We start from the raw sequence: 14459 nt of genomic DNA on the forward strand, positions 1-14459 counted from the left end.
GAATGGGAGAGTTTATATTAAAGGTTAAACTATATAAGTTCATAGTTTCTAAGTTATGAGTATTTTCAAAATCTTTTTGTTTAATGTAGATATAGTTATTGTAATAGAATATTTTGAATTTTAGATATTGGAATATAGGTGATTAAAATAAGTTTAAAGTGAATATTATATTCATAAATGTAGAATAAAACAATTATACACACTTTTAAAAATATTTAATTCTAGCTTTTAAGGAAACTATACAATCAAAATGAGGGCCTAGATTCAGGGGTAGAAAATTTTTCATTTGGATCTTATGCATTTGTCTAAATACAAGTTTTGACATTAACTTCCATGCATTTATTAATTCATTTACTTAGATATTTCTTTGAGTACCTCCTCTGTGTATGATGTCCAGATACTTTGAAACTTTGGCATTTTAGGTTTCAATTTCACAGAAGAAACAGTACTTTTTGCCCTTATTGCCACACTATAAGCTATTTAAAGTCTTGCTAACATAGAAACAGCTGATGATGGAGCATTAGAAGGGAAAGGAACTCCATTCTATTCTTTTAAATCATAAATGTGCAGTCCATTATCTAGAAAAGTTATGTGCTAGTGAAAAACTTGATGCCTAAGTGTGTAAATATTTGATTATTCATTTTTCTATTTTATTTCCAGGCTTCCGGCAATTACCCATAGGAGTCGCCATGACCCCAGCTTTGAGAGAGGCCGAAATGAAGGGACATGGTATCCACTTGTCATCTTCTTTGTCTAGAACCATGGAGTCTGACACAGTGCTTTGTATGGAAAGTCCAGGAACTGTTGAAGAAAACCTAAAGGGAGACTCCATCACACAGATTAATTGCTCAATGCTGGGGTTTCCAACTCCTGAACCTAGCCTTAATGCTAATTTTGTGAATTTAAAACACTTTGGCTCTCCTCAGCCTTCAAAACATTATCAGACAGTCTTTCTAATGAGTTCTAATTCTTCAATAAACATGTATAGTGAAAATTATAAACAAAAAAAGTTAGGGGACCCTAATTGCAGTAAGCTAAAAAATGCGCTAAGGAATGGCACCAGCATTAGGCTCAGTAGAATTTGTCCTCCTAATTCTGAAGAGTTCATCAAAAAGGAACCTTTATCAGAGACCACAAGCCAGTGCATGACTGATTTGCCAAGTGTTTTGGATTCTAATGTAACCAAAGTCAGTAGTGTGGAAAACATAGAGCTTCCAAACTGTAAATGGTACCAAAAGAATGGTCTTTTGGATAAAGCTTCTGCTGCTGAGAGTAAAAAGAGTTTTTTGCAGTGTGCGCAAAAGAAAGTTTGGCCTGTGCACCCAAATGTACTTATTAGCTCCCCTGCCACTGAGAAAGAAGAAGAAGTGAATGCTCGTTTACTTCATTGTGTAAGCAAACAAAAAATTCTCCTTAGCCAGGCCAAAAGAACTCAGAAACATTTGCAGATGCTACTGGCAAAGCATGTTGTTAAACACTGTGGTCAACAGATGAAATTCTCTATGAAGCATCAGTCCCAAAGAATGAGGATCTTTCATGAACCTGCCAGGATTCTAGACAATAGTTTCCACAGATGCACTGAAATTAAACCAGAAGTCTGCTTATCTAATTCAGAGAATGATTTGTGGAAAGATACAAAAAATGGTTTTGCAAGGTGCACCATTGCAGAAATTCAGAAGTTTGCACTATCGGCTACAGGGTTGTTGTCTCATGTTGAAGAGGGTTTAGACTCTGATGCAACTGACAGCAGCTCAGATGAAGATTTGGATGAGAAGCCCATTAGAAAAAGTGTCATGGTGTAAGTGTGAAATTGTTAGATTTTAGTATATATAGCAATTGTTTGGTAACCAACAATGATACTCATTAACATCAGTAATTAGGATATTATAGCAAACTTTCCTTTTAAATTATATCAACATTTTTTATCCTTTAGATGGTTAAAAAAGTATTCCCTTGTGTTTATATTGTCGGTGTAGTTGAGTATGTGTATGTGCTATTTGCCTTCCTATATTATTCAGCTTCAGTAAGAGGAGAAAACAATTGTTTTGGCAATAATAAAAACTATATGTAAGTGGATTTTTTTTTTTTTTTACCCCTTTCCATATTCGCTTGTATTTTATGTTATTTTATGGTCAAGATCTTAATCTTACCACAAAGGTGATCCAATCTATTTATATCTTGATCAAGGTGATGAGCCAGCACTCAGACTAAATCCTGAGCTTAGGTGATTTTCTTCTCTTCTTGCTATAATGAGTCTTTTTAGTATAACATTGAATAATAGTGGTGATAATAGACATCCTTGCTTCACAGTTTGTCTTAGTGGATGGGCTTCTAACTTATCCCCATTACAGATAATGTTTTCCAGAAGTTTTAGATAGATAATATTTAACCATTTTAAAGAGAGTTCCATTTATTCCCATACTTTCTGGTGCTTTTAAAAGGAAGGGTGTTGTACTTTGTAAAAAGTTTTTTCTGCTTCTATTGAGATAATCGTAATTTCTTTTGGTTTTGTTGTTGATATGGTTAATGATGCTGATAATTTTCCTAACTTATATTCCTGGTATAAATCTCAGTTGCTCATAGTGTAAGATCCTTGTGATATATGACTATAATCTTATTGCTTAAATTTTTTGTATCAGTATTTATTAGAGAAGTTGGTCCAAAATTTTTTCTCTGGTTTTTAGGTATAACATTATATTTATATCATAAAAGGAATTTGGTAGAACTCCTTCTTTGTCTAGATTTCCAAATAGTTTATATATTATTGAAATTAATTGTCTTTAAGTGTTGAATAGAATTCATTTGTGAATTCCTCTGGCCTTGGAAATATTTTTCTTAGGGAATTCATTAATGACTTGTTCTGTTTCTTTTTCTAAGATGGGATTATTTAAGTACTCTATTTCCTCTTCTATTAATCTGGGCAATTTATATTTTTGTAAATATTCATTGATTTTGCTTAGATTTATTGGCACATAGTATATTTATTTGTCATATTTATTGGCACGTATTTGAGCAAAATAGCTCCTGATAATTGCTTTAATTTCTTCTTCATTAATAATGAATTCATTCTTTTCATTTTTGATACTGGCAATTTGGTTTTCTTTCTTTTTTTAAAGTCAAATTAATCAATGATTTATGTTATTGTGTTTTCTCCCATAAAATTAGCTCCTAATTTTATTTAATAGTCCAAAGATTGTCTTTCAGTTTTACTAATTTCTCCTTTTATTTTCAGGATTTCCAATGCTTAATTGAGGATTTTTAATTTGCTTTTTTTCTAGGTTTTTTTTTTTAGTCGCATACCCAGTTCATTGATCTGCTCTTTCTCTATTTTATTGATGTAAGCATTTAGAGATACACATTTTCCTAAGTACTGATTTGGATGCAACCCATAAATTTTGGTATGTTGTCTTCTTGTTGTCATTCTCTTTAATGAAAGTTTTGATATTTTCTATGATTTCTTCTTCAATCTCTTCTTTTTAAAAAATACATGGCTCTCTTTTTAACAAATTTATTTTATTCTGAACTTAAGAAATAAAATAAGTATTTCCATAACAAAAGTGGAATAGAAAAAAAATTGCAGATCCATTAAGTACAATTTGCTATTCCTTTCAAAATTACAATGAAGTAACTTATTTTTTCCCCCTCTTCCCTCCACCCTCTGAAACTTCAAAATGATTACTATTAGACACAAAGCTTGTGTGTGTATTATGTTATGTATATAAATATACATATACATAACATAATACACACACACACGCACATATATCAGTACATTTTCTGGATTCAAACAGCATTTTCTTAGTATCTTTGCAGTTAATTTGGGGGTTTATATTAGAATGACTTGGTCACTCAAAGTTATTCTTAAAACAATATTGTTACTGTATACAATGTTCTCTTGGTTCTGTTCATTTTGCTCTTGATTATTTATTTCATGGAGGTCTTTCGATGCTTTTCCAGAATCATTGCTCATCATTTCGTATGGCAGAATAACATGAATTTTTATCACAATTTGTTTAGCCATTCATTAATTTAAGTCAATTTGCAGTTTTTTTGCTACCACAAAGAGAGCTGCTATAAATATTTAGAACATTTAGGTTTTTTTCCTTTTCTCCTAATTATCTTGGGGAAATAGACCTAATAGTGTTATTATTGGGTTAAAGGGCATTTTACACCTCACAATAATCTTATCTCTTCTTTGTAGATAAATTGTTTACCTATTTATAAGTTTTGATAAATAATACATTCCATTCTTCAGATTTTCTTGTAATATCTCCCTTTCTTTCTTATATCTAGATCATATATCCATTTTGACAATCTTGTTAATGTTGTAAGATAACAGTGTATGCTCAAGTTTCAGCCATTCTGCTTTCCAGGTTCTCAATGTGTTTGTTGTTGTTGTTTGTTTGTTTTAATCAAATCATGAAATTTTATCCCCAAAATTTAAATCTCTACAGTTGTCAAAGAAGATTCATTTGCTACAATAGATTGTATTTCTGCTGTGCTCCACTGACTACCTGTTTCTCAACCAGTACCAGACAGTTTTGATAATTATTGCCTTGTAAGATAGTTTAAAATCTGGTAGTGCTAAGCTTTCTTTTGCATTTTCTCCATTAGTTTTTTTTTGATATTCTTGAATTTTTATCTTACCAAATGAATTGTTTTTTTTTTTTAGCTCAGTAAAATTTTTTTTGTTAATTTAATTAGAATGATATTGAATCTATGGGTTAATTTGGATAAAATTGCATATTTGATCTACTTACTCTTTAGAATTAGACTAATTTGTTTCCAATTAATTTTTAACTGATCTTTCCATGACCCTTTGATTTTTATTGCATTATGGTCTAAAAGGATACATTTAATATTTGTTTTTCTGTATTTGATGTTAGGTTTTTAATGCCCAAATACATGGTCAGTTGTTATTTGTAGGTGTCATGTATCCCTGAGAAACAGGTATAATTCTTTCTATTTCCATTCAGTTTTCTCTAGTAGTTTTTCATATCTAACTTTTCTAAAATTCTTCACCTCCTTATGTTGTTTCTTGTCTTTTTTGGGGGGGGGGGGGCGTCAGATTTATCTAGTTTTGAGAGGGGAAAGTTGAGGTCTCCCACTAGTAGAATTTTATTGTCTATTTTCCTCTTGTAACTCATTTAGTTTCTTTAAAAATTTAGATGCTGTATCATTTGGTGCATATATGTTTAGTACTGATAATTGTTTTATTGTCTGTGGTACCTTTTTAGCAGGATGTAATTTCCTTCTTTATATCCTTTAATTAGATCTATTTTTGTTTTTGCTTTGCTTGAGATCATGATTTCTACCCTTGCTTTTTAAAAATTAAAAAAAAATTTTTTTAAGTTTCAGCTGAAGCGTAACAGATTTTGCTCAAGCCCCTTACATATGTGTCAGGTGTCTGTGTGTGTGTGTGTGTGTGTGTACTTTAAATATGTTTCTACTAAACATATTTGTTGTAAGATTCTGGTTTTTTTTAATCTCTGTTATTTTCTTCTCTTTTATTGATTAGGTAATCCCATTCACAGTTAGGATTGCTGTGTATTTCCTTCTTGCTTATTTTCCTCCAGTTTATTCTTGTCTCTTTCCTTATGTGTTCTTACAAGTGTTTTGCTTTTTAGCACTACCTCCTCCAATCTGCCTTCCTTTCTATCAGTTCTTTCTCTTTCTATTATCTTCTTCTGTTCTTACTTCCCTATAAGATAAAATAAATTTCTCTACTGTTATTCCTTCTTTGAGCCAGTTCCAGTGAGAGTAAGGTTTAAGTATTGCTTGTCACTCTACCCTCCACCCCCTTCAATCATTTCCTCTGCTGAAATAGTTCTTTTTTCATCTTTTATGTGGGATAACTTACCCCATTGTACTTCTCCCTTCTACCTTCTCCCAGTGCATCCCTCTTTCCCACTCTTTAATTTTGTTTTGCTTTATATCATTGCATCATAGTCGATTCACATTCATATCATCTGTCTTTGTATACTGCTTACAACTGTCCTAATAGTAATAAAGTTCTTAAGAATTACAAGTATCATCTTCTCATGTAGGAACATAAACAGTAAATTAACTTTATTTAGTCCCTTAAATTTTCTCTTTTCTATTTACTATTTGTATACTTCTCTTGAACTTGTATTTAAAAATAAATTTTTCCAATCAACTTTCTGATTTTTTTTCATCAGGAATGCTTGAAAGTCCTCTATTAATTTTCCATTTTTTTCCCCTGAAGAATTATGATCAGATTCACTTATCCTTGGTTGTAATTCTTATTTCTTTGCTTTCTGGATTATTATATTCCAAGCCTCCCAATCTTTTAATGCAGAAGCTGCTAACCTTGTGTAATCCTGACTGTGGCTTCACAATATTTGAATTGTTTCTTTCTGGGTGCTTACAGTATTTATTTCTCACCTGAGAGTTCTGGAATTTGCCTGTAATATTCTCGAGCATTTTTATTTTAGAATTTTTTTGGGGAAGATAATTGATAGACTTTTTCAATTTCTATTTTACCTTCCCATTCTAGGATACTAGAGCAATTTTTAAAAATAATTTATTAAAAGATGATGTTTAGGCTATTTTCTTTTTCTTTCTTTTCTCAAACTTTCACTTGTTTAATTCTAATTTTTAAGAAATTACTTTTTTTAGTGAGCTTTTATGTCTCCTTTTCCATTTGGCCAATTGTACTTTCTAAGGAGTTACTTTCCTCAGTGAATTTTCTTGCATTTCCCCCTCCCCCCATTTTTTTGATCTTCCATTACCAAGCTGTTGACTTCTTTTTGGTGATTTTCTTAGACCACTCTCATTTATTTTCCCAATTTTCTTATACCTCTCTTTATTTGATTTTAAAAATCCTTGTTGAACTTTTCCAAGGAGTTGTTTTTATATTTTGAGGGGCTCTCAGGCACAACCAATTTGTGCTTTTTTTTTTTTAAGGCTTCACATGTAGGTAGTTATTTTGACATTTGTTGTCCTCTTTTGAGTGATTTTTCTTGTCACTATAGTAACTTTTTATAGTTAAGTGAGTTTTTTTCCTCTAATTTTTCCAGCCTATTTCTTGATTTTAATTGTATGTTTAAATTGGGCTTTGCTACTCAAGTAGATTGTGGGTATGGGTACTGTCCCAATTTTTTGAGTTTTTCATGCTGCTCTTTTCAGACCTAATTTTGGGGATCTGTAAGTTATAAGTTCTTCTAAGGTAGTGTAATCTAAGGAGAGATATGGTCACTGCTCTTCTGCCCTGTGCTCTACTCTGTGAGCAACCACAACTACTCTTTTCCACCTTGGACTCATGCCATGTAGCTGGACACTCTAGTGTGCTAGTGCTTTTGCTTACCAATTGTGACAGTGACCTGGATCTGTGAGCTGGATCCCCATTGGACAATGCAATAGAGTCCTGCAGAAAAGTGTTCCCTGTAATCTCCTTCTGACCAGCTATCTGGCTTCCTTACCATTTGTAGGCTAAGAACTCTGGGGACTGATGTTGCCAACTTAATTGCCCTCAAAGATTGCTCTAACTTTTTGAAATGGGACATGTGCTAGCTATTGCACCAAGATGCTGCATCTTGCATCTAGCTTGTGCCTGGATTTGGGGGGGACTTGAGGGCTTACTTGTGGTTTGTGCTGGAGGAACTTCCCTGCTGGCTTGCTAGGCCTGCCTATATTGCACTTTGCTTCATTCTCACTTCAGTAAGACACTCCTTACTGTTGTAAGAATTGTTGGCTTTCTAAGATGTCTTGAATGGAAAATTGTTTCTTTTATTGGCTCTTCTGCTCTAGAATTTGTTTTGAGATAATATTTTAAAATTATTTGGGGGGAACTTGAGAACAATGAATGAACTCTAAAAAACTGTAAAAATAAGAAAGAGGTAGTCAAATATTGAATACCTAATTCATTAGTTTGTAATTTTAAAATTAAAAAGGAATATAATGGTATAATTATCAAGCTATATGGATGGAATAACTTGAATATTTTGTATATTCAAGTATTGAGTGTTAAGAATTTTTGCGTAGTAAATATTTTGTACATGTTTCATTCTTGACGTGTCTTAAAACTATATACATATATATTTTAAACATGCCCTAGTTTGTGAAATATCTCCTCAGTTCTATTTCACTTAATTTTTCACTAGAGAAGATCTGGTAAAGAAGTTTGCTTCTAATGAACCAAAAATAGTAACAGAAACTTTTTATGCTTTCTTATTTAAACTCCATGCCATATAGTTTATCATTAAATTATTTATGCTCACCTATGTTGTTTGTTAATAGCTTTATATGAGCTATTTTTTCCAGTTATGTTGTGAATGCCTTAGGGAACAAGTACCATGTTTTATAGTTTTTCTAGGATAATGTGTTAAAAACACAGTAATGTTTAATAATTAATTTATTGAATTGTAAAACTAAACTTCAATACTCAAGAAGCAGGTGGTTCAAAGAATTGAAACTATTTGATATATATGCATGCAGTAAGAAAATTAAATCCTTATTTTTTTTTGTTTTGCATCAAGGAGTTAGTATCTGTTAGGAGATTATAGTAACTTAGCATTTAGAATAATTTCATACTTGGCATGTGCTTGGCACAAAGTAGGATTTTAATAAAATTATTGTTCATTGGATAGGTAATAGAAGTTGGCTTTCTGTTAAATTTGGTTTCTGTTGTGTTAGTTTAGAAAATTATAGCTCTTGTTATAAGGTGTACACTTGTTATAAGTGTTACATAATCAAGATTTTTAAAATGTAGAATATTGGAAAAGGGCAGATGTTCACATTTTCAAAGAAGTTAGGTTCACTTTTAGCTTGGGGATTAGAGAACTTGGCATTGAAGGAGACAGCATCTGGAAGAATCAGAAGAAGAGGGAAGATGCATGAGCAGAGGAGAAATGTGTCATTAGAATAATTGACCTTGAGGTTAAGACTGAATGAAGAAAGGAATTGAACTAGAACAGTCATAGGCTAGAAATAGGAAGAAAGATAATCACAAAATTCAGGTGCAAGAGAACTAGAGGTATAAGAATATTTTCATAGTGATTTACTCATTGTATAAAAATCCTAAAAGGGAAAAAGCTAGGGGTAGGGTGGGAGCAGAGCTTTTGCTTTTATGCAAAATTGAATCAATCTCATTGCTATGGAAAAAGGCAGGTCTGGTAGATCAAGTTCCCTTCTCTGCTTCTACTCTCATCTCCCTCTGGGATAAGCAGAGAAATCTCTCTTTTAAAAAATTGTCAATAGTATTTTATTTTACAAGGGCATGTAAAGATAGTTTCAACATTCAATTTTGTAAGGGTTTATATTCCAGATTTTTCTCCCTTCCTCTCTTAGCTTCCTCCTCCCCAAGATAGCAAGCAAAATGTTATATATGTAATTCTTTTGAAAATATTTTCATATTTATCATACTATGCAAGAAAAATAAAAAGGAAAAAATAACATGAAAAAAAGAAACCATGAAAGGTAAAAATACTAAGCTTTAATCTATCTACATTCAGTTTCTCTCTCTGGATGTGGATGGCATTTTCTATTCCAAGTCTACTGGAATTGTCTTCAGTCCCTACATAGTTGAGAAGAACCAAGTCCAGCACAGTCGATCATGACATAATCTTGTTATTGTATACAGTGTTTTTTTGGTTCTGCTCATTTCCCTCAGCATTAATTCATGTAAGTCTAACCTGTAAGAGTATTTTTTAAAAAAGTTCATTGACTCTCAGTCTCATAGAAGCTCAATCACAAGGCTCATGGGAAAGAGTAGAATTGGCAGACTGATTTAGATTCCTAGCAAAATTTTAGAATATATCAATGTTAGCATCATGTTGCAGCTTATTAATTTTATTATAACAACAAAATTCAATATACTTCTTATCTACATTGATATCCAGCTTTAAAAATTTTTTTTATTATAACTTTTTATTAACATTACATATGCATGGGTAATTTTTTACAACATTATCCCTTGCACTCACTTCTTTCCGACTTTTCCCTTCCTTCCCTCTGCCTTCTCCCCTAGATGGCAGGCAGTCTTATACATGTTAAATGTGCTATAGTATATCTTAGATACAATATATGTGTGCAGAACCGAACCGTTTTCTTGTTGCACAGGAAGAATTGGATTCAGAAGGTAAAAATAACCTGGGAAGAAAAACAAAAATGCAAACAGTTCACACTCATTTCCCATTGTTCCTTTTCTGGGTGTAGCTGATTCTGTCCATCATTGATCAATTGGAACTGAATTAGATTTTCTCTTTGTCGAAGAAATGCACATGCATCAGAATACACCCTTATACAGTATTGTTGTTGAGGTATATAATGATCTTCTGGTTCTGCTCCTTTCACTCAGCATCAGTTCATGTAAGTCTTTCCAAGCTTTTCTGTATTCATCTTGCTGGTCATTTCTTATAGAACAATAATATTTCATAACATTCATATACCACAATTTATCCGACCATTCTCCAATTGATGGGCATCCAATCATTTTCCAGTTTCTAGCCACTACAAACAGGGTGGCCACAAACATTTTGGCACATATAGGTCCCTTTCCCTTCTTTAGTATCTCTTTGAATCCAGCTTTTTAAAGTAGTATTAGGTAAGTATTGTACACAGTTTGGTTAATTTCTATTCTAATTTCATTCCCTGGAAAATGTGTCTGGACACAGTATGAAGCATTTCCTGCTTATTTATCAGCTAATATTAGTTCTAGTAATAATGTGTATTTTTGTAATTTATTTCTCTTTAATGGTAAATTTATGGATTTCCTGTAGAAACTACAAAATTATACTTTTTGAAACCCTTCCCAGATCTCCTTGTCTATGTTGATGATATGTTCCTTAGTAATTATTACCTTATTGATGGCAAAACAGTCCCTCTTTTTCTCTCCATCTTTTTTTACAGGAGCCTTCCTATCCAGGACTAGGTCAGAAAAACTAAAACTTTTTATTAAAAGAATGATTAGTAAATATGTAGAAAAGAAATATTAATTATATGTTTCAAAATGGTTTTGTCAATTTTGGTCATGCCATTTAAACCTCGTTTCCTTTTTTGATAAAGTTATTAGACTAGATTAGAGGAGTCCCATAGACATAGTATGCTTAAATTTAGCAAAGAATTTAAAAGAATCTCTTATTATTCTTCAGTCTTATAGACTGAATGAGAGTGTATTTAGGTTTATTAAAAACTATTTGAAAGAACAGACCCAAAGAAGCAGTCATTAATGGGTTGAGGTTAGCTAGGACATTAATAAAGATATAGATAACATATATATCTTCATCAGATTTGCAGAGTACTGAAACTGGGAGAGATAGCTAATATGTTGAAAGCTAGTATTTAGAAAGATTTTGGCACTTTAGATGTTTGGTGACTGAATCTAATAAGATGAAATTTCATAGGATAAATGTAAAACCTAATACTTGCCTTCCAAAAATCATCTTTATGAGGACACTAAAAGGATATGCGGTTAGACTGCCATTCATCTGGAAAACACTAAGGGGTTTTAGGGAGCTACATACATACAAATCAACACTGTGATTTGGAACCTAAGTAGAGTATGAAATCTTGTACTGCATGGATGATAGATCTAAATTTTGTCATAGACCATATATAGCATTGTATTTAGTTCCTCATGACACATTTTAGTAAGGATAATGTTTTTCTGAAAAATATCCATATGAGGGTGACATCTAAGTGTCAAATATTTGAAGGACTGTCTTATATAAGAAGATTTTTTCTTTTGAGGGAGGGAATGATACTAGAGGATAGAATTGGCAGCAATGGGTTGAATTTGCAAACAAGAACAATTTTAGGTTGATGTAAGGAAGAATTTTTCAATAATTATAGCCCTAAGAAATAAGTCTCTCTCTTCACTACAGATTTTTAAGAAAAGCTATATAATCATATGCTAAAGTATGTTGCTTGGGTTTTGAAATACCTACTAACTGTTTCTGAGATTATGATTCAGTGAACTTTTTAAAAAAATGTTCTCACTTCTCGTTCTCTTGAACCTATACATGGATGTATCATTTCCTCCTATTTCTACCCTATGACTTCTTTAGCTTCAGTTCTCTTCTTTAGTCCTTACCCCAAGGCTGGATATTTTAATGCCATATCTCTCCTGTTCTTAAAACCTTGATCTTCTGCTGCTCCCTTCAGGAGCTGCCATATTCTTCACTGACAACTTCCTTTATCTTCATGCTTAGAAGTAAGCCTCCTTTGAAGCTCTCATTATATTCTATTCGATGTTAATTTTCATTCTTTTTGTATAGTTATTTATTTGTAGATTCCCCTCCCTCTGACTAGATTTTAGTTTCTTGAGGATAGGAAATACAATTTTTCATATTTGTATCTTTAGAATTTAACACAGCGCTTTATATATATCATAGGCATTTAATAATTGTTTAATTGTATTAAGAAAAGGTGCCACAATTACATTTTTTTTCTAGTATGAAGGTAAGTATATTTGAAAGAATTTCATTTAGGCTGTAACATTAGCATTAAGAAATGACATTCTATTTGTGCCTCTTGTAAAATGAAACATAGCTTTAAATGTTTACAGCAGTAACTCATGAGGTTATAAAATGAGAATGCTAAATGAGAAACATTTCTTTGTGTTCATACATTCATAGACATAAATGTCTACATATATATATATATATATATACATAGAGAGAGAGAGAGAGAGAGAGAGCGCTATATGTAGGTATCTCCTTTTTTTTTTCCCTGTCCCCTCTCATTGCCTCTCCTTACCATTCCACTTTGTGTGTATGCTCTAAAATGGCCATGATTTTGAAGCAAAAGATTTACGTGGTGTGTATGTCTGTGTGTGCATGTATATTTAGTTTGGTGTATAAACTAGCATTTTCTATTCTTCTTAATTTAAAAAGCCAGATGACTTAAATGTACTGTTTCTATATGAAATAAATTCAATTATAGCAGTCATAGATTAAGTTGGCTTGATTGATTCTTCTTCCATTCCATTTTAATTAGGTCTTTAGTTTTCATTATAAAAAAGTCCCTGGTCCTAATGTCAAATGTTAGTTTTCAAGTAACAGTTGCTGGATGAAAAGAGAAATGTACTCATATTGCTCTTTTAACTTTGTCATTTTTTCATTTAACAAATATTTGTTAAGTTTCTACTACTTGTGTTAAATATTAGGAGAGATACAAAGATAAGTTACATGTTTCTTATTTTCTTTTAAATGTATTTTAATTACTACATTTTTAAATTCATAAATTTTGGTAATTTATTTTATTCTAAATTCTTTAAGGACAAAGTTTTGTGTTTGTGTTTTGTGTCCCTAGCCACTAACATATTGCCCACAATATATTTAACACCTATTCATTGAATTGAAGTTATAATATTACTAATTCATTTTTTAAAATTCAGTTTAATAGAGAACTTAGTAACCAGTAGTAGCAAGTCAAACATTATTGGGAATTGTGAAATTTGGGGGATTTTGTGGTTCTTATATATGAGTCACAAATTATTGTCATCTGAACATACCTGTTTTTTTGGATGACACCTGGGGCAGTGATGTTTTTGCCCCTTTTCCCCACCCAAATACATCCTAGACTTCTCTGTGCTTGGCATGAGCATTCTTTAGAATTAGGGGATCTAGAGCTTGAAGGAACTTAGAAATGAGCTTCTTCACAATTAATAAAGATATTGAAGCTCCTGGAAGGGAGCTTACTTCCCAAAACACAGGTGTTAAAAATAAGGGTGTGAGTTTCATGCTGCTCTTTTGACTCCAGATTGAGCAGTCTTTTCAGTCATGCTCTATGGGAAGGCAGAGCAAAATCATGTCTTACCTGGAATAATGTAGTTATACTAGGAAAAAAAGCAACAAAAGAGCCAAGAAGATTTGCTGGATTAGTGTGGGGAGAGGGATAGATTTGGAAATGAAAGTGATATAAAAGCAAAAACTATGAATAAATTTTTTTTAATTCACTAAAGAAAACCAAATAAAAGGTTGTAGCATATAAGGAAGGTTTTGCATGCTCTGGCTTGCAAGGAATTCTTAGATCCGAGAATTTCAAGGTCGAATGCTTAAATAAGTTCTGAGATCATATTAAATTAGGATTTGGCAGTTGTCCTTAAAATATATTTGAATAGTGTTGTGTTATAGAAGAGGAATTTTAATAATTGTATACATGTGTCTACATGACATACCCAAGTAGAATCTTTTCCTTTCAGTATTAATTGTAAATTGACATTTTCATGGCTATATGTGTGTGTGTTATGTATAATACACATTATATATAATATACATATGACTAAAAGTTTCTATTAAACTTCATTTGTAAAATATAGTACATTTAAGTTTTTAAAAATTATACATCCTGAAAACCAAGGGGGTGCTATAGTACATAGAATGCTTGGAATCAGGACAAGTTGAGTTCAGATGGGGCGTCAGACACTTATTAACTGTGTGACCCTCTTTGCCTCAATTTCCTCAGTTTTAAAACTGGAATACATCAACACATCCCAT

At 31.9% G+C, this 14459-nt stretch overlaps 1 protein-coding gene across 2 annotated transcripts in view; it reads left to right on the top strand.

Annotated features, from left to right (window-relative positions):
• The first annotated feature begins 637 nt into the window (after positions 1-637).
• The window catches only part of KANSL1L (KAT8 regulatory NSL complex subunit 1 like), a 156232-nt gene continuing 142410 nt past the window's right edge, over positions 638-14459 (top strand). Inside the window, exon 1 of one of the 2 annotated variants that reach the window (XM_051983632.1) lies at positions 638-1798. In XM_051983632.1, coding sequence (XP_051839592.1) covers positions 690-1798 — 1109 coding nt within the window. In that variant the 5' untranslated portion in view covers positions 638-689. The remainder of the gene's footprint in view (positions 1799-14459) is intronic. The other variant, XM_051983631.1, reaches the window with a different exon arrangement.

The sequence above is a fragment of the Antechinus flavipes genome, chromosome 3 (genome assembly GCF_016432865.1).
Source record: "Antechinus flavipes isolate AdamAnt ecotype Samford, QLD, Australia chromosome 3, AdamAnt_v2, whole genome shotgun sequence".
Classification (NCBI taxonomy): domain Eukaryota; kingdom Metazoa; phylum Chordata; class Mammalia; order Dasyuromorphia; family Dasyuridae; genus Antechinus; species Antechinus flavipes.